This window comes from Odontesthes bonariensis, chromosome 9 (genome assembly GCF_027942865.1).
Source record: "Odontesthes bonariensis isolate fOdoBon6 chromosome 9, fOdoBon6.hap1, whole genome shotgun sequence".
NCBI classification, from domain to species: Eukaryota; Metazoa; Chordata; class Actinopteri; order Atheriniformes; family Atherinopsidae; genus Odontesthes; species Odontesthes bonariensis.
In genome coordinates, this window is record NC_134514.1 from 18,449,456 (window position 1) to 18,471,111 (window position 21,656).

Here is a 21,656-nt window from a genome sequence, read left to right on the forward strand (position 1 = left end):
AGACCACTGCCTGTTCCTGCTATGCCGCCTCCGGTCTGGGCGTCCGCCAGACCACCGCCTGTTCCGGCTATGCCGTCTCCGGTCTGGGCGTCCGCCAGACCGCCGCCTGTTCCGGCTATGCCGCCTCCGGTCTGGGCGTCCGCCAGACCGCTGCCTGTTCCTGCTATGCCGTCTCCGGTCTGGGCGTCCGCCAGACCGCTGCCTGTTCCTGCTATGCCGCCTCCGGTCTGGGCGTCCGCCAGACCGCTGCCTGTTCCTGCTATGCCGTCTCCGGTCTGGGCGTCCGCCAGACCGCTGCCTGTTCCTGCTATGCCGTCTGCGGTCTGGGCGTCCGCCAGACCACCGCCTGTTCCGGCTATGCCGTCTCCGGTCTGGGCGTCCGCCAGACCGCCGCCTGTTCCGGCTATGCCGCCTCCGGTCTGGGCGTCCGCCAGACCGCCGCCTGTTCCTGCTATGCCGCCTCCGGTCTGGGCGTCCGCCAGACCGCCGCCTGTTCCTGCTATGCCGCCTCCGGTCTGGGCGTCCGCCAGACCGCCGCCTGTTCCTGCTATGCCGCCTCCGGTCTGGGCGTCCGCCAGACCGCCGCCTGTTCCTGCTATGCCGTCTCCGGTCTGGGCGTCCGCCAGACCGCTGCCTGTTCCTGCTATGCCGTCTCCGGTCTGGGCGTCCGCCAGACCGCTGCCTGTTCCTGCTATGCCGTCTCCGGTCTGGGCGTCCGCCAGACCGCTGCCTGTTCCTGCTATGCCGTCTCCGGTCTGGGCGTCCGCCAGACCGCTGCCTGTTCCTGCTATGCCGTCTGCGGTCTGGGCGTCCGCCAGACCGCTGCCTGTTCCTGCTATGCCGTCTGCGGTCTGGGCGTCCGCCAGACCACTGCCTGTTCCTGCTATGCCGTCTGCGGTCTGGGCGTCCGCCAGACCACTGCCTGTTCCTGCTATGCCGTCTGCGGTCTGGGCGTCCGCCAGACCACTGCCTGTTCCTGCTATGCCGTCTGCGGTCTGGGCGTCCGCCAGACCACCGCCTCCTGCTGCCCGAAGCCGGTACCACATGGCCGTCTTTGGTCTCCCGCCTGGCCGGCTTCGAGCCCCTCCCTCCCACCCTTGGACTGTGAAGGGTTGTCTGGGATCCACCCCTTGAGGGGGGGGCTCTGTCACGCCCAGAGACTCTCATTTTTGGTTTTCATGTTTAGGTTATGTTTGTTTTCAGTCCAAGTTTAGTTTTTTGTCATGCTTTAGTTTCCCTTCACTCTGTTCATTAGTTCACTCACGTCACCTGTGTTTTTTCCTCAGCTGCACTCACTCCCCAATCACTCCCAGCCCTCTATTTAGTTTCCTGTCGTTTTGTCAGAGCTTTGTGTTTGTTACCTGCCTTGACCTGATTCCCGTAGTTCTCCATGTTCCACGTCGTTTTTTGCAAGCAAGTATTTATTTATCCCTTGCCATGTCAAGTCTTTTTGTTTGTTGTTCATAGTTTTGATTTTTGAATCTGGCCCAGCCGCGCCTTTTGTTTGTTACTTTGTTTTTTGTGAAATAAATCACCCTTTTGACTTTGAACTCCGCATCCGTGTCCACCTTCTCCACCACATCATCCTGACAGCATGATTCCCAATTGCAAACAGATCACAAATGATCAGCAGCAGTTTTACACGTAACCGTTGTTACAAGTGTATGTCAGATTAATGGTCCCACTTTTATGGTTATTTGGGTTCATGAAAACTGGACCTTACTCACTGATACATCCGGTGCTTTTACATAATACCTTGTCTTCAGCACTTTGAAGTGATAGCTATAATGGTAGCAAACTCACAAAAATAGGTCTCACTTAACTGCTGAAGGCTGCATAAGTTATCATAATGTACAGCTGTCAAAGGGGCTTTTGGGTATTGTTAACACTTTATCTGTGACCAAAGGTTTCATTATATATTCTTCACCAGCACCTGTCAAGGAACTCATGTACAGCTACCGTGTTAAATTCACAGGTTAAGGCTTTTGCACCATTGATGTTACTTTATTACAGCAGTATTTTGCTTGTGAGGTGCTAAGTGTGTCTGTGTGTGCGCAGGAATCCTGTGGTGACTGTATGTGAAAGGTAAATGAGTGGCTGGCTCAGCTGAATGCAAGCCTTTATCTGTTTGCTTTAGTGAGAGACAGGACCTGGTGTCATCCATGTCAATGGGGAAGTTTGGACTCGTTTACACACACAAGTGTGTTTTTCTTTTCTTGTGTATGGGAGTTTTTGTTGGACTTAACAAGCTGTAACTCACACAAAACAATCCACAAATGTGTTTAATGATCCACAAATATTTCACTATCCCCAAATATGTATTATTTTATTTGTGTTGAGTAGAATCATTTGCACAAAAAAATACCAAAGATTTGTAAACAGGTATATCTTGCTCTGTGAACATTTTGACATTTACTGATCCACCCATATGTGTGATGCAGGTGTTGCACATTTCTGTCTTCTCGCCAGTTTGTGGATTTATGTTACAGACGTGACTTCCCTCCTGTTTGATTTGTGTCTGTTTGAAATGCTTGTAAAGTGAGATATACCCATTTATGGATCCATTTGTACGCATGAAACAGGTTTCACATATTTGAGAGTCACTTCCTGTCACACAAATGTAATGTTCACAAGGGGCAGGTACTCGCTTACAGACAAGGACAGAATCTCAAAAGAAACGGGCTGTTTGCAAGGGAAGGACAAAAGGCAAACCCATCGACATTCTTAGTCTAAATAGTCTTACTAAGACTGCTGCTTTTTCTTCATTGTAAACACATATGCGCACCAATGAAAGCATCAGAGGAAAATGGTGTTCACTGTCTTGGTCAAGGACACTTCAGAATGTGGGGATGCTGGGGATCGAACCAGCAAGGCTTAGATTGTCAGACAAGCTACAGCCACCTCACTGTGTGCCAGAAAGTTGGATAAACGAAGTAGTAAACAGGCTAGAAAACTCCTAGTTTAATTCGTTTAAACATACATGTTTGAATGATTGATTTAAACATACACCACCAGGAATCAATTCAGTACTTGCACACACAAGATCTGGTTTGCCGTATCTTCTTTGGTAGGTCATTCCAGAGCAATGGCACCATCCCAGCCCAGTTGCCCAGTCGCGTAATGGTTTTCAGTGAGGAATCCATCTATGCCATAAAATGAGTCATCAAAATGACCTGCTTTGCATGTTCTCTGTTTGAATGCGTAGGAGCTAGTGGTTATATGTGTTTAAGCATAAGCGGAGGTAATTACACCAGTCTAGACAACATAATTGGTAACAAAGACATGAATGACAGTGTCTAGGTTTTGAGGAGACAGAACAGATGGGATCTTAGAGATTTAATGTTGCTGGATGAATAGGACTGGACAATTATTTTAACATGCCAACTTAACTTGAAATCATGATCAAAAGTGTCCGTGAGTGTTTGAACTGCAGGTGGAGAATGAACCGAGCAGTGATGAAACATGACCAAGGGTGGTATATGTGCTTATGAAAAAGACATCTGATTTGTCAGTGGTCAGCTGGAGAAAATGATTTGCCAACCGCATCTGGCCTCATTTACATATCTACATATCTTTACATATCTTTAAGAGCAATTAATTGGGAGGAGGACAGAAAAGGATGGAGTAATGGAGATATGGGTAAAACCAGTCCAACACAGTGGCAGAGATGCCACCCAGTTGAAGTAAAATTGAATGATCACAAGAATCAACTGCACCCTTATGATCCAGGAAAATTAAAACAGCTGAATTGCCACAGGAAGCCTCAAAAGAGGATCATTCACTTTTAGAAATGCATCATTTGTACAAACTACATACTGAACTAAGAGCATTTCCCATCTGAAAACCCAAATTGACTGTTCTGCCGTTAAACCTTGGCCAAAAAAATACATGTGGACATTTGACATGGTTATTGTCGATAGTAGGATCTAATGGATTTTTTTTTTTTTTTTTGTATAAGCTGTTGGACTATTGCAGCATGAAACTGAGGGACAGCACCAGATGTTACAGAGGGAATGATTTTATTTAAGTGAAACCAGAAACTAGCTGCAAGGTTTCTTTAAGAGTATGGGTGGGAAAGAGCTCAAGACAGTAGGATATCTTTAACAGTCTTGACCATATTTTGAGATTTAATCACTTGATTTCTGGATGTTATAGAACAAGTTGGAGTAGTTTGTTTTTCTTGTTCTGACTTTTTTTTTATTTTTAAAGGTAGAAAACTTTGTACATACGTGCATGTATACATGCCTTTTTTATTTACTTATCTGAGGTCGGGTCTCAGAGGCAACAGGTCCAGAAGAGAAACCAAGACATCCGTTCTCCCCAGTGACACTTGAGTTTCTTCCAGGCCAAAGGGGATGTATAATGCCTCCAGGGAGGTTTCGGTCTTCCGGGGTCTCCTCCCAGTTGGACATGCCACTCAAAGGGAGTCTGATTTGGAGGGCTTTCATCTTGGCTGCTCCAGTGTGCGCTTGAGGTCATGGCTTGAAAAGGCCAACAGAACCACATCATCCACAAAGAGGAGAGATGCAGCCCTGGTGGAGTCCAACCCACCTGAAAACAAGCTTACCTTTGTGCTGAGAGTACAGACACAGCTCTTGCTTTGGTGATGCAGGGCCAGCAATAGCCCACAGAACACATGTAGACTGAATGGTCAAACTCCTATGTACCATCAGCAGCTCTGCAAGGTTAAAGATCTTGTTCTCTGTTCCTGACCTGCGCAACAGTCACCCTGCTACTCCTGAATTTAAAAATCCAGAAAAACCAGAACCTCCTTTCGAACAACCTTGTGTAAACTCCTTGGAATTTCGATCAGTTTGATCCCTGATAGAGGGATAGAGCACCATCCCAGTCTGTCACTCCACAGGCGGCGTCCCTGACCTCCATGCAGCATTAAAGAGGTGAGCCCCACAAAATGCAGAGCTTATAGCATCTCGAGCCAAATCTCGTCCACCCCTGTCGCCCTACCGCCAGGAAGCTTTTAACTACCTCAACAACCACAGCAGAGGTGACGAGCACCTCTTCCCTGAGTCTTCAGACTCTATCTCTTTGGTGGAGGACATGGTGGCTGGAGTCTGGAGATCCTCAAAGAGCTCCTTGTAACACTCAATGATATCCCCCACTGAGATGCATCAACACAAACTGAAGTCAGAGCAACTTGCAGCCACAGGGAGCCAACCCTGTCATTCACAGAGAACTTTAACCCCAAGGCATGCAGCTGGGAGTTTTTGAGTTGCCGTGGGAGGCATCACAGCTCTCAGGATAACAGAGATCGTTCAACCCCACCACCATGTTAAGGTAGCGATGATTCTTTTTATTCATCATTTGAGTGAAATTGGTTCACCAGGGCTAACAATGAAGAACTTCTAGTTGCTTTAAAGTACCCAAGTTGAAAAATAGAAAGATGCTGCCTCTTTCCCTTTGATTCCTTTGCAGCTTGAACAGTAAAGAGAACATGGGGTTTAGTCTATGTGTTTCCGTATGTATGTGCATGCTTCTTAGACAGCACTATCTGGCACAGAGCACTGTCTAATGTCACAAACTCAATGTGAAAAAGATGTTATCAATAAGAGCATGCATGCAGAAGGCAATCCAGGAGGGTACTGTAGCAGAAGCTATTTCAAGCCCATCATAGTGATTCTGCGTTCTACTACAGAGGAAGCTGAACTGACAGGTTTGAGACACAGTGAGGCAAGCCAGCAGCAGCCAGAACTGATGTTTTAAGACTGCTCAAACGTAGCTGGCTAGGTACATAAAGTCAAACACACAAACAGTAATTGCTGCCATATAGACAGGCCAAAAGACAGCCAGACACCGAGACGAAAATTATAGAAGCTTTTAGACCTGGTGTGGGTGACTGGGGCAGTACTGCACCTTGTGTTAATGGGCGATGGAGAAGCTAAAGGAGTGAGCTTGATAACTTTAAATTGCCTCACCAGAATTGGTCTCCTTATGACAGATAAATTGCGTTGCTGTCGCCTTGGCAAAAAATCGCATTACATATCTGTTGACGCCAAAGTCTAGAGTGTCATTTTACTATTACTTCAGGAAATGTTACATGAAGGTGATGAAAACTGCCAGATTGTTAAGGCAAGGACAGCAGTGCTGCCATGCCAGTATGCTGGTGTTTACGTCTCACAGCCCAACTTTAAACACACAAAGATACAAAAACTGTGAAGAATTTGTAGTTATTGATTGATACTAGCTAATCTCATCCCTGGTTTCGTTTTGTGGAAGTCAGACAAAATGTCATATTGACAACTCAATGATCTACATTCTTTAAAGAAAATTTTAAAAAAATTGAAAGCAATTATTACAAGTATTCATTATAAACAGTTATTGTTGCTGGGAGAAAAGACCTGTATCTTGTATCTTTCTTTACTATGGTGGAGCTGAAGAAGGAATAAACCCGTCACACTCTCTAGTTTGAACATGATGTTGTGAAGAGGATGGTCAGTGTTTTTCTGTGCAGCATTCTTCTTTTAACAATCAGCTCCAAGGTTTCCAGAGCAGTCCCTAGAACAGAGCCAGCCTTTGGATGGAGACGGTGTTTGGCTTATTCCTGCTCCTCCTAAAATCCACAATCATCTATTTTATTTTGTTTTTATTCAAGATGAGGTGATTGTTCTCACACCATACCACAAAGTGATCAACCAGTTCCCTGTACTCAGCCTCTAGTCCATCACTGATACATCCAACAACTTCAGTATTTCTGTAGATAAGAGGACTCCAATTTGTGCTGGAGGTCTGAGGTGTATGGAGTGAAAATAAACTGTGTCCCCTGTGGTGCCCCTGTGCTGCTGACCATTTTCTTAGACACACAACCCTGCAGTCTCCCAAACTGCGATCTGTTCGTTAGGTAGTCAATAATACAGGTGTTTCTTGAGGTATGCACCTGTATTTTCTGCAGCTTCTTATATAGCAGTACTGGCTGATTTGTATTAAAAGCATTGGAGATATCAAACAACATTATCCTCACTGTGCTGTCTGCTTTGTCATAGCTGTCCCACAGCATATCCCACATAGCTGTTCTGCACAGGTCTCCAGGACCCTGGGGATGACTGAGGATCTAGAACCAGAGCCTTGTTCTGGTTCTGTCTCTCCAGTTGCCTCTTCCCTTGATTGCTGGAGACACATAGGCAGGTGGGAGAGCCAGAGGAGCTTTCAGTGTGCCCTGATGTGGGTGGAGAAGTTGACAAGGCTGTGTTAAAACCCATGACCGAGGTAGAGGGTGACATTATGGCGATGTGACAGCGAGAATGTGGGTATAGTTAATGTGTGAGGTCTGTGTTCTTGGTGGCAGAGGTGGAGTGTTGATCTGAACTGAACCTGTTAAAATTCACGTTAATTGGCTCTGACCCTCTTAACCTTAAAGCCTGCAATCTTTTTCATCCCACACACCTCTCACATTATTTTACTGGAGCTTTCTTTCTGACTTTGTTCTGTACACCTCCTTGTACTGTTGTATTCTTTTTCAACTGCTTTCGAACAGTCCTCAATAACTCCCTGTCTCCCTTCCTGAAGGCTTTCTTCTTCATGTTCCGCAGCTTTTTCAAGTCACTGGTGATCCAGGAATTGTTATTGGAGAAGCACCTTACTATCCTTGTGGAAGAAATACCCTTCACACAGAAGTTGATGTAATCTGTCACACACTCAGTCATGGCACTGATATCGTCTCCATGTGGTTCACAGAGTGCATTCCAGTCTGTGGATTCAAAGTGGCCCCACAGTTCTTCTTCAGCCTCCTGAGAAATTTTTTATATCCATGTTATAGTTCGTACTGTGACAGGTTGCTGCTTAACAATGGGTGTATAGTTGGAGGTGAGGAGAACCACACGGATTTTCCTAGTGGAGGGCAGATGACCTGTAGGTATCTTTCACATTAGCATAAATAATTCCAACTTTTTGTTTCTCTCAGATGGAGCAATTGGCAAACTGTTGGAAAGATTGGAAGTGCAGCTAAGAGGGAGACTTTGTTGAAATTTCAACAATATGTTTGAATATGTTGGGATGTTGTGTTTGTAGCCTGGCAACAACTGAGCTGATGACATCACAGTCTGTCAGTAGCGACTGCAGGTAATATATAAACCGTTACCAGAAGAGCACAGGTGAACTCCCTTGGTAGATAATATGAGCGTAAACTCACAGCTAGCAGATCAATGTCCCTGTTATAGATCCTTTCCATCACAGTGACATGTCTAGGATGAAACCATCTGTTGTTAACAAGGACTGCAATACCTCCATGTTTGCTTTTGCCAGTGCTCCTGATGTCTCTGTCAGTTCGTATTGTCTTTAAGCCGGGGAGAGACACATTTGGGTGCAGAATATGCTCCAGGAGCCATGTCTCAGTGAAACACATAATACTGCACTTATATAGAACATTTTGAACAATGTCTATGTTGTACAAAGAAGTCAGATAAAATATTGATGTGGTCGTTATGTCTGCATCACCCCAATTCTTTTTTAGTTTGAATATTTCTAATTCCCTCATAAATGATCACTTGAATGCCACATTACTACAAAAAGCATGTTTTTTTAAATGACCTGATGTCATTGACAGATTATTTTATGAATATAACGTCACTGGATAGCCTAGTGGAATGGAACTATGGTTTGAAGCAAACAGAGTTGGACTTTTAGAATCATTCATATTAATTTACAAATATAATTTTTGCTTCTGCTACAGTGAGCATGCATTTTTAATGGCTGTTTAAACAGGTATACTGAGAAAATGAGTCATTCATGGACGGAATGACTTCTTGCACATTTTGATAATAAGAATTCTATTAATGGGGCACATTTGTGCCTCAGTGCAAAGCCAGGAGTACATTTTACATCAAAATACTATTAAAATGTGCTTTTCTTTGCTTCATTTGAGTGTAACTTCCCTCTGTTTGCGACTCAGTTAACACATGTGCAGCATCTGTAAAATGTCAAATAGACAGATAATGCCAATTTTGAAGGTCAGGGCAATAATTGAAAATTAAGATACTTCTTACAATTTTTTCTTTTTCCTTCTAACATAGCACACCTGACCAATTAGTTAAAATTCCTATGTGGAAAATTAGCCCATAACCTCTCAGGGTCTGCTAATATATGGATGCAAAGTGACTTGTAAAATGCTGCCGGGAGTGTTTTGATTAAGTCGGCTACGCTTTAATTAGGGCAATTCCCTCTTTCTCAACTGGAGCCAAACGGTCTATTACCATGGGATAGAGTACAAAAGAAACTGCTGAGATATCCCTTTTTGTTTAATAGCTTTAAAATGATGTTATGTGTATTTTTCCTTCACAGAAAAAGCATTAAAACAAATAATGTGCACTTTTTATATTTTTGAGAAGACTTAAGTTCATGCACTGTTTTACCCAAATTCAGAAACTCAATGGAAAGTGCAACAAAGTTTATTGCAGAATAAATTGATATAATGGAGAAGTTTGGCAGTATCAGAATGCAAAGTATAATAAAAAGATTTTTAAAAAGGAGCTGCAGAGCAGGATCTTAAACAAGGAGAGCTGGCGTGGCTGATGGAGCGAAGCTGGTCAGAGCAGACAGGATGAATATGATGAATATGAATATGGCCCTGGAAGCACTGGAAAAGACCTGGCAAACAAGATGAGGAAGAAGCAAAGAACTAGAGCAAACGAGAGGTAAAACCTGAGCTGACTGTTCAGCTATTGAAGAGTGAGTGGTGAATCGGGATTAAACATGGCAAGCTGATGAGACGATGAGGTGTCGGTGAACTGGCAGATAAAATCAGGAGGACCGCTGATGCAGTTTGAAGGAGGCGTAGAGTGAAGAGTCATGCCCTGTGACAAACCGAGAGAATAACACAAGAAACCATGTAATGGCAAAATGTGAGAAAGGGGAAAAGAAGAAGAAAACAGTGGAGACACAGTCTGAACCATAACCTTGACTTTGCTTTACCTTTTGGTTCTACTCAGTTCTAACTTGATTTCACAATTTTCACCTTCATCACGAGGACATTTCTCTTACGTGTTTTCTCTGTGTGTTACCGGCAGGCTTGTTGAACCTGGAGCAGCTCCTCAGACAGTTCCTGATCTCCAAGGAGACTCTGTCTGTGCGCATGCTTGATGACAGCCAGGACCCGACCCCACTCCTCAAAGAGATTCGAGATGACAAGACTGCCACTATCATAGTTGATGCCAACGCCACCATGTCACATATAATCTTAGAGCGGGTTAGTATGTTTCTCATTCCGCGTTTATATTTTCCATATGGCTCAACAAGTTCTTATTGTATTTTGATGCACAGAAATCCATGCTTTATCTTGAATCACAAGGTGGGTGATTAGTAATCATGAGCTGTACCACAGCTTTTAAAAGATAGAGTTGCATAATTCATAGTCACAAATGAAAAAACTTTTACACCAAATTTATGCATGTGGATGATGTAATTAAATCAAGTTGTATAAATGAAAGTGTCCTTTTGTCTGCTTTTTAATGCAGTGCATGTTAGTGGTTAAAAGAAGCTCTAAAGTAAGACAAAACATCCATTTTGTCTTATATGAATACACATTTTCTTCTCTATATGTTGATTTTTACATAAAAATTTCGACCAATATTAGTGAGCACTCCTCTTTCTGTCAGTATCTTGTCTAAGAGTGTGACCTTTTTGTACTCGTCTTGCTAATAAAACATAATTAATGTCTCTGAAATATATTAATACTTTGAACTCTTTGACTTCAGCTTAAAGCAGATGCCTTCTGTGAGTGAATATTTATGTTTGTAAGACGCCTTGATGGCACCTTACCTCTTAGTTAATAAAACAGTCACTATAGCTTCTTGAAGACAATGGATAGATGGCCAGATTGGAGGTAACAATAAGTGAACACAGATGGAGGTTAGGAGAAGAGGGAAAGAGAAGATGCTTATCTTAACTTCTGCTTCTTTCTCCCCCATTCCCGTTGTTGTGGTTTTATCCACGTCCCCTATGTTAGTCAATAGTTTTTACTTGCAGTTACGTTTTCAGGCTGCTTTAGTGGTCATCCAGTCTCCGTAGCAACCCTGGCAATCCTGGGCCACATAGCAGCAGGAGTCCACACTGGGATGTCTTCTGGGTTTCTCTCCTACCCTTCTTCCTCCATCTGTCTCCTCAGCTTCAATATGGACTTTCTATGTGCTCTCTTGTCCTCTGCTCAATTTTCACTTTCTTTCCTAACACTTCCTTCTATATGTTGTCTCATATGTCCATATTTTATCACTTAGTGCTTTGTCCTCTTTATATATGCCGTCAAGAGACAATCCTGTAGTGAGTTGGAGGAAAGTTAGCAGTAGTAGCGCATTGTTACCAAACGTATCAAAGCTGTGTCTGCATACAGTATTTGCCAGTCTCAGATGATAATAATAGTCTAAAGGTACATAATCGTCCTTCGTCTGGCTAAATATTTCTCCTTATTTGCCCGTTTACATCTTACATCAAACCCTGTTCAGACAAAGGTCTCAGTCTCTGAGGTTTTAGCATTCAGAGGGCTTTAGGTCAGCAGTGTTTAGCAATGTGAATGTAATCTCATTCAGTCAGGCTGTCACTGTTGTGCACAGCTGTATAGAACCAGAATGGGATAGATGGTGAGCCAGTAGTGCAAACCGTGTGCACTCTGACCAAAAGCTGGGGTTGAGCAAGGAGATCAAAAGTGAGAAAGACATGGAAGCCTGCTTTGGGAGCAGTGAAAGGAGGCTAAAAGGATTTTTCATTTTGCTTGCTTTGGCTATTATGCTCTCTCAATGAAATGTGGACCCAAAGTCCTTAAGGCATCCTTTTTATTTCTAATTTGTGCAGTTGCACAGGTTTTGAAAAACTATTTTCATTATTATGTGTAACAAAAGAAAAAAAGGTTTACAGCCTAATGCCCTTATGCCCTCCCCTTTAGCACATAGTAGTTGAAAGTGAGAATGTGTCAAATATATAAGAGGAGGAAGCTTTATAAGGTCATCTGGAAAGGTCATTTTGGATTCAGTAAGGAAATATATGTTCAGAAATGTTGCTATCATATTCGGCTCCTTCACATTTCTCAGTGGTTTATTATTCATGCTCCTATAAAACACTTGACCATTGACTATACATAGGAGAGTAACATACACTGATGCTAATAGCATTCAGAGATGACAGCTAGCTATCTGTCATTGTACCCTCTCTCTCTGAATGATTCACAACCATGGAATAATGTTCGTGTAAAAGCTGTTAATCATGGAAATATTATTGCAACAAGGTATTGAAAAACATAAAAAACAAGAGGCTGTAATACTTAAAAGTGGCATGATGTTTGATTTATGGACATGAAGACCTAAGGAATGTTGAAGAAAACTATGTTTCTTGACCCTGTTCAGACTTTGTGTTTGCATCCATCCTGGGTGACCAGATCACAGCACTAAATGTGTACGTGGACACCTGCTGTTACAGTGCGTCCCTACATGCATCCTTAGTAGCCACTTATGATTGCAACTCAGTTACCTGCAAATAAACAAAGAGCTAAAGTCAAGCAGTCAGCTATCAGCTTAGCAACAAATTATGATGTTTCTATAAAATCATGAATACAGTGACCAGATCAGACCCGTATCATTATTTTGTTAACACGTTATAGATTTATTACTTCTATTTTTCAAAGATTTCAGTAAACCTAATTTTGCTCTTTTTGACAGATTCTTGCTGTGTGCACAAGCATTGTGTTTAAGTGGGTGTACATACAACATACGGTTAGAAAGCTGAGATTCTTGTGATTTGATTGAGGCAAAGTTTATTATGATATGGTGAACACAGTGGGTTACAGTCAGTGCTGACAACATTCACAGCAAACTGTACAATGTTGAGCTAACTCACCTGTAAAGCCTCCTGGTTAATCAATGATCTAAAAACTATTTTTCTTTTTCTTTTTCTTTTCTTTTTTATTGACAAAGAGTCCTTATAATCCAGTTCAGCTAAACTTTTAACCCCGAAACATCATTCCTTCAATGTGTTCCCATAAATTTCTCTTGAATCATTTCAAATTAGCCGGCAATAATTTCGATTTTACAAAATGTAGGAGGCAAGTAGAGAAGTAAGTGAGAAAGTAACATTGGAGTGTTAAATCTGTTGCTTGCATGGAGTCATGTGAGGTCAGAGAATGTGTTTTCTCAACAGATTCTGCTCCTAAAGCTAAGCAAATGTATATAAATGTGTCCTGTGCTACCTCCGAATGTGGCCTTAGTGATCACATCTGAATGCTTCCTCAATCCCTCCTGAGTGTATGTATTTAGAGCTGTGCACTTGTGATCGTATCTCGTAGAGCTCTATAATACAAGAGCAAATGGCCTAATGAATTTCTCACACGATAATGTCTTTAATGAAATGAAACCATGAAAAAGTTCACCCTGTCCTTTACAACTGCTTGTGACTGAGTTTGATTTAATCAGTTGTATGACAGTGTTGAGCAGCATACCAATAACCTGAGAAATGAATTGCTCAACTGAGAGCCTTCATCAGATGAGAATGGATCTGCTTTTATCAGGATGTGGATTTGATATGTATGCTCAGAGTGGAGTTTGACTTAAACTGACTCAGAGACCTCTCAACTTTTCCACCGTTTCTTTGCTCTGTGCTTTCTGTTTTGTTCTACCCCGTCTCATCGCGTTACTTTGACCTCTAACTTAAAATCTTCATCTTTCCCTCCTTTTACCCTCTTGTTTCCCTGCAGGCATCAGAGCTGGGAATGCTGTCAGTCTACTACACTTACATCTTCACCTCTCTGGTAAGGAAATTCAAGATGGCGTGGGCAATTAGGATACAAATTTCATACCTACAGGAGCACATCACTACTCTAATGCCACACTCATGTACTGTATTGAAATAGAAAACTTTAATCCGTGCTCCTCACTTGAATGAATGATTGAATAGAAGAATTGTTACATAGATTTATTATATCATGGTTATATAACAGTCAATTTTCTCCTTCATTTTGTTAGACTGCAAATTAGAGTGTAGCAGCCCTAGTGGTTCCAGTCATTCAAGTGGACCTCTGGACCAAACAAATACATAATGATTATTATAGTTACTACAATTACCGCTGCTGGTACCATCTCAGCTGACATTAATGTCATAATGATAAATGTAAAAAGTTTATTCTTTTCCTTCCTTCCTTACAAATCCTTCTTTTGTTGTCAGTGACGCTGACTTTTTTGGTCGGGTTGTATTTTTCACCTGCAAGCTAATGCATATAAAAGTCACGTATAAAATTTAAGAAGCTGCTTGTAAGTTTTTAAGCCATTTAACATTTTTAATTTTTGCTCCAAGAATCATTGGATTTTGACTAAAGTCCCAAAGGTCAATATTGAAAATATTCCTAAGTCCATCAGATGAAACAAATATATTATAGCTGGTCTGTTTTTTTACTTAGAAAATACATGTAATATTAAAAAATCATTGGTTGCAAATGTACGTGGGCTCGCAATATCTGATGAGACCCTCCCATGCAGCAGTAAATGCAGCAACATGATTAGTTGTACACATCTGTTTAGAGGAACTTTAACCAAAAGCTATTTTACTAAACTGTTTCAAACAGTTTGTTTTAGGTCAGGGCTTCGACATGGACATTTTAAAACATCAATTATTTACTTAATAAACAGTTTTGTGACATAGCAATGTGCTTAACTTGTGTGCTGAGGGCCATTGTCTCGCTGTATGACCCACTTTCTGTTGAGGTTCAGATTACAGCCAGATGTCCCGACAGCCGAGTAGAATTTACTTCAGTTCATATAAAGTAAATCAGTTATAATGTAATATAAATAAACGCAGTGACTAAAAGACTGCCGTATTTCTGTTAATTGATACTTCAGAATTAATTTCTCCATCAACGATTCCAAGCTCTCAAAGATGCAGCAAAGCGAGCGCAGACCATGATACTACAACCATCATGTTTCACGATTTGGATGAGGCTGTAATGCTGGAATGCAGTGATTTTCTATCTCTGAACATAACATATCTCTCATTTAAAACCAAAGAAGGTCTGCTTTGGTTTCATCTGTCCGTGAAACATTGTCATCCATAGAGCAATGTTCTTTTCATAGGGCAGCAGCTTTCTCCTTTCATCCCCCGTGTGAAAAATCTCGTGTCTTGTTGTGTTTTTGGTTACATTTATGTGTAAATAAAGTCTACAAGACTTCTGTAGTTATTCACTATAGACTGCATTACATGGTGTTTTTACATAAATATGTATTGATTTTTCTTCCGTTTCTTCTTCGCAGAAAGTGCCCGGTATTGAGTTCATTGCATTGAATTACACCCTGTGGGGTGTACAGTCGTTTTAATGTGATTGTGCGATATGCTTCACGCTATGAAAATGTTTTTAAAAAAGGTGACGGAAGTAAATGGAGAAAGAACTGAAGAGTCAGCTTAAGGAAATGCTTCTTTATCGAAGACGGTTTTGAAGCAGAAGCAGACCAACAGCTACTGCAAGTCTTTATAACTGAAATCTTCAACAGTCTTTTATTAAATACTTTATCACCTCTATATGTACATGACAGTTTCCTCTGCAGGTTTAGTAACATACTGTTTTATACACTCTAATGTGAAAACATGAGGACTGAGGACAGACAAGCTGAAGATGAGGCATCTCTTTTAAATGTCTCTCTAAAATTTCTGGGCATATTGGTTGAAAAGTGACTGACCTGCGCTCCATTATGGGCAACGCCTTTTTGTCACATGGATGCTAGGGTCTGTGAGAGTTATTGTGAGATCGTAATGCCGGCAGCTTGGAGGAAATTTGATGCTACGGTAAACTTAGCAGATAGCTGCTCCCTAATGGAAATTAATGAGGTTCAAAACACTTTGCTCTAATGGCGCTGTAGAGAGGATTCATATCAAGCTAATTTATGAGTCATTAAGAGTGGGCTGCTGCCATCTTCATGTTTTCGTGCACAGTCCTTAACGCAGCCACTACTGTTGTTGGAGCTCTCTTTTCTCTTTTTCTTTAACCTGCTTGTTCGTCCTTTGTTCCCAGATGTAAATAAACTCACTTTGTTCTGCTGAAGGGCTGAATAAGCCACACAGATTCATGATAGATAATGACCAAACTTTTTTTTTTTATGTTGATGATATTTTCCTCACATCTAACTGATGCCCAGTGAAGGCGTCATTAATGGCTTTAGCTAACACCATCAAATGGTCATAAAGTGTCCTCACTGTAACATAGTGTTGAAGCAGTAAGTGGGGGGAAAAAAACACTTTTGTCGTCTGACTCGTTGCAGTCAGTGATTCATCCTTTATATTGGGTTTTAAATGGCTTTGGCTCTTGCATAAATACAAACTGAAGCAAATGATGATGGGACCTAGTTTCATCATGTTCTTTCATAGCCCAGTTCATTGTTCTCCCCATTTTCCAACCACATTGATAGTACAGTACATCAGCAACAACAACACATTGAATCCTTTGGTTGCTTGTTCATCTTTTCATAGAAATACACTGCAATTTCATCAGGCTTTTTTGTCCAATATCACAAAAACATGGGTCATTTGTTCAAGTAGTTTAAAACACTGAACATATTCAGTGCCAAAGGTGATGTTCTCATCAAAGAAGAGTAAAGGTGTGTATGTTACAGTGTTGAGTGGGCATACAAAGTTTGATTTTCTTTGGCACACATCCTGGCCACAAATTGGATTTCCTCAAACTACAAAAGGAGCATACCTTCATTTACGTAGTTCAATTAAATAGCAACCACCTTTCTATAACCTTCCTTAAGTGGATTAACTACCTTAATCATGAGTGAGTACCTAAACTCCACGGAGTAAAGACTGCAGTTTATTTATTCATCATGTTTTCCATATGGCAGGTATTCAGCTTACACAAAGGGCAGCTATATCACCTGAAACTCTGCCATTTTTTAAAGAAGGGCGTTTATTACGGGAAATTTATACAAAGTAAGCCTCTTGACTTTCAACTTAGTTCCTCTCGAGCAGGGTTTAGCTTAAAAGCCAAAGCTGAATGGAAACCTCTGATTTATTTTCCACAGTTAAGAACACTTACTACCATACACCACTGCATTGATTCGCTCAGCTAATTGCCCGTCTGCGGAAGACAGAGCAATACAGGACACAACAGCGTCCAATGCAAGAACATCATGATAAGTGGAGATCAGTCATGACAAGATAGTTGGTGTTTATTTTAAAAAGTCAGATCAAATATTGCCTTTCAGATGCAATAAAGGGACAATTGGGGAGAAGGTATACAACAAAAGGGCTGCTGTAAAAGGTTTTTGCACACAGATATGCAAACACACACACACAAAGATGACCATCCAATATCATCCATCTTACTTCCAGTAAGTTTTTGGACCTCGAGGCAAAGAAGAAACGTTACTATTTCTTCAAATTGAATTCATGTAATGAAATTATATCTCACGTCACCGTTATGAAAATACCATCTGAAGTGGATTTGGTGAATAGAGCAGCTGATGGCATTTGTTTATTTTACCCTGAAGATATGGCAAGTTATCTAAAAGCAAATGAAGCATGGTAGTGAGTGTTTGTTGTTTTCTCTGAGTGTGCTGTCGGTCAGAGCACAGAAACGCATGTAAGAAGAATAGTGTGCATCACTTTGACAAATTAGCTTCACACTTTTTATATAAAGGCAGACTTTTTCATGTATCAACTGGTTATTCAGAACAGTAATCACTTTTAAGATTATACTTGAGTGATACAATTTCTGATGTTTCTGATGGAGCTGATTAGTCATTATCAATAGATCGCATTTTCTTGTTCTTGTACAGTAGGAAGCATTCATCATTTTTTGTTTTATTATTCGTGGATTTTATTATTTGTGGACAGCTCAAAAAGCTCAGCCTTGTAAATCTTCACACTTCGGTCAACCCGCTTTGTGAACATTTTTCAGTGATTTATTTAGAAAAAAAAATATTGTTTTCTTCTGTGTGTTTTTCTCTGTTTTCTTCTTTGTTCATGATTAAAACCTTTCTCAGACAATCACAGCATTTCATGCATTGTAATTTGCGTGCAGATCGTCTAATGATATTAATTAAAAAAAAAAAAAAAGAAAAGAAAGTTTTTGCTCCAGTTTAAGTGTGTGGGCTGGGAGGTTTCACCGTCAGATGGCACCTAATTAAACTTTTGTTGGAGTGAAAGCTCAGTTTTGAGTTTCAGATTAGCTTCTAACCTTTGGAAGTGTGTTGTATGAGAACATTTACTGTAAAGTGTGATCAAAAGAATATTTATTTCATCTCAACAGCTTTGAAGAGCTGTTAACTGTGGTTCTAATTACACGATAGAAAAAGTGAGCGGTGCCCAGAGGTTTAACAAGTTTGTGATAAATTAAGGAAAAGTAGAAACTCGGGTCAGTGATGATTTAAGATCCACTTCTGTGAGTCTACGTGGAATTGTGGCCACACAAGTTGGTTCAAAGACTCTTTGGAGAGTTTGAGAATTATGATTAAAAACGTTTACAATGTCAAATGCTTTACCAGAAGAAAAAAAAAGCTGGTTGTTTCAATTTACAGCTGCAGTAAACTGGCTAATGGAGATACACTGAACGGGAGTTGAAGAAATGAAAGCCTGAAAGTATCTTTGTCAGTCTGTTGCCAGTGAAACTGAGTTGTCCTCTAAATGTGGGAAGTGCAGGTATTTCCATATATCCCGCTTGAATGGCTATGATCACATCTCATTCTCACTAAAGTAGTCCTTCCGATTACAGAAAAGGTGCTAGAAATCTGTCTGCTCCAAAAACCCGATGGATGTAACAAAGAACAAAGCTTCCATCCAAAGGCACAAACAAATCTCCTGCATAAAACAGGATTCAAATAGTACAGACAATATGTACAATGTACAAATGAATAGAATCAATTGAATGTTTTTAGGTCATTTTAGAAAAATGTAAGCCATAATTGATTATAATCGAGTATTCCGACTAACAAAAATAAACATTTAATGTTTGGATTTCTGAAGAGAAACATGTAAGACTCATTCTGCATGTATTTATATGAGTTAATATGATGGATGGCAGTGTATTCTATTGTAATTGGTAATTGAATAAACTCCTGCTCTGAAATTCTGAATGTTGCCAAACAATTTGTAAAGGCTTGTAAACAATGATCATTCTTAATTTTTCTTCTTTTCTACATCTTTGCATTCTGCGCCTTGCATCTCTGTTTTGTCCAACCATCTCTTGCTTTTGTCTTCCTCCTCTGCTGACACTTCATTTGTATGTGGTCCTGACATCCTTGACTAACGATCTGCCAGACTGCTCCCCTGCCTAATCTGTTTCCCCTGAATCATCATCTCAAGACGCTCATCAGCATCTTCCCGTGGCAACCCATTGAGTCAGGGCTTTTGTCATGCCCACTTACAGATTTGACTGCTTTCAGCCCTTATTTTGGATTTGTTTACTTTACTCTGTGTTGTTTGTTTGCTGCGAAAAATTGTGGAAGAGGAGGTGGTACGGATGCCCCATTTTTCCCACCAGAATTATTGTTTTCTGTTCTTATGAATGTACCTAATCAGATGTTTCAAACGATGTAATATACAGTCCTCTATTTACACTTTTACTAGTGAATATCAATTGTGAAATTATTACCAAAGTTACCATAGTGAAGATGAATGTTAAAGAATGACCAGTCCATTGACCATCATGAGATGGAGTAATGATATTCATAATGCTTCAAATCAAATCAAATTTATTTATATAGCACATTTCATGTACAAACAGTTCAAAGTGCTTTACATAAAATAAAAGCATTGCAGCAGGGAGTGCAAGAAGCATTAAAAATACATAAAAGAATATAAAGAGAAACAAATAAAATCATTTAAATGAATTTAAAAACAGGCAACAGTCTAGGTAAGTTAAAAGATATTTCATGCATAGACACATGAGAAAAGAAATGTCTTTAACCTGGATTTAAAAATGTCTACATTTGGTGAAAGTTTAATCTCCACTAGCAGTTTGTTCCACTTGTTGGCAGCATAACAGCTAAATGCTGCTTCTCCATGTTTAGTCTGGACTCTGGACTGGACCAGCTGACCTGAGTCCTTGGATCTAAGAGCTCTGCTGGGTTTATATTCTCTGAACATATCACAGATGTATTTTGGGCCTAAACCGTTATGGGATTTGTAAACCATCAGCAGGCTTTTAAAATCTATTCTGTGACTGACTGGAAGCCAGTGTAAAGATTTTAAAACTGGTGTGATGTGTTCAGATCTCTTAGTCCGGGTTAAAACTCTAGCAGCAGCGTTCTGGATGAGCTGCAGATGTTTAATGCTCTTTTTGGGAAGTCCAGTTAAAAGAGCATTACAGTAATCGAGTCTACTGGAGATGAATGCATGGATGAGTTTCTCCTGGGGCCTCATGTACAAAGCGTGCGTACGCACAAAATAGTGGCGTACGCACCTTTTCACGTCAACGATCAGATGTATCAAGAGTGAAATGACCGTGGAAATGTGCGGTGCCTCACGGCAGCTTCAGGGCTGGTGTACGCACGTTTCTGCAGCTGTTGATTCTTTGGCGACACCTAAGGTGATGTTGGGAAACTGTTATAATAAATAAATGTGAAAACAATTAGTCCTCAGACAGTAATGTGCACATCTGAGACACATGAACAATTAATACTGATAAACAATTAACACACCCATGTGTCTCCATTTACACGAGTGGATATAAAAGCAGCGCAAAGTGGTGCAATGCATACCATTAAAAACAATGGCTGCTTTAGCTGTATTAGAAGACTTTTCAAATGATGCAATTAGAAGAGAGCGTGTTTTCACTATAACAGAGAGGATTAGCTGGCATATGATGGCGACTCATTAGCCGTTTTGAGGGAAATCCTCCTGGAACTGTGCGCAGAGCTGCGGCCGGCGTTGGAGCGCAACACAGCGAGGAGGAATGCGCTGCCTGTGCCCACAGGTGATGTGCACACTGGGGTTCCAACCGGAGCATTCCAGGGGCAGGTGGCCAACCGATTGGGACTGTGCCAGTCTACCCTGAGCCGAGCCATGCCAGCCGTGTGGGACAGAATTATCCGCATCTCAGCGACGTATATCAAATTCCCAACAGGCCAACATTAAAGCCCAATTTGAAGCGAGAGCCGATTTTGTAATCGGAGCTATCGACTGCGCACACATTGCTATAAAAGCGCAATCACATGATAAATTTGTATGTTAACAGGGAACATTTTCATTCATCATATGTATTTTGATACATATTTTCATATGTGATGTGTAAATGCAAATAACCAACATTGTGGCGAGGTACCCTGGTTCAACGCACGATTCATACATTCTGAGTAACAGCATCGTTGGGAACAGACTTACAAGGTGGCACTGTGCGTGATGGTTGACTTCTTGGTGAGTAACTTCATTCTTGTAATTGTCTTAATATTATTCCCTGTGACGCGCATTGAGTATGTGCGCCCCCAATTTCTATCCCGTCTTCACAGCATCATTATTATATTATATTATATTATATTATATTATATATATTAGTCGGTGGTTAAAGTTAGTTTCTTGCTGTTTTTTGCTGGTCAAACTTCAGTTTAAGATCTTTCTAACAAGCCCCTGATCGTCTCTGTGGGCAAATGTTAATAACCCTGTGCGTAAAGTGTGAAATGTCTTTATCAGCCTCGACTTTTCCCCGGCGCACTTCTGCACGTTACTGTATGAACACGTTGTTGTGA

The 21,656-nt window shown here is 41.1% G+C and overlaps 1 protein-coding gene across 1 annotated transcript in view; it reads left to right on the top strand.

The window, feature by feature from the left end:
* grik4 (glutamate receptor, ionotropic, kainate 4) overlaps positions 1-21,656 on the top strand; it is a 354,718-nt gene that overhangs the window by 246,055 nt on the left and 87,007 nt on the right. The window contains exons 7-8 of the mRNA XM_075473484.1: positions 10,017-10,195; positions 13,685-13,738. Coding sequence (XP_075329599.1) covers positions 10,017-10,195; positions 13,685-13,738 — 233 coding nt within the window. The remainder of the gene's footprint in view (positions 1-10,016; positions 10,196-13,684; positions 13,739-21,656) is intronic.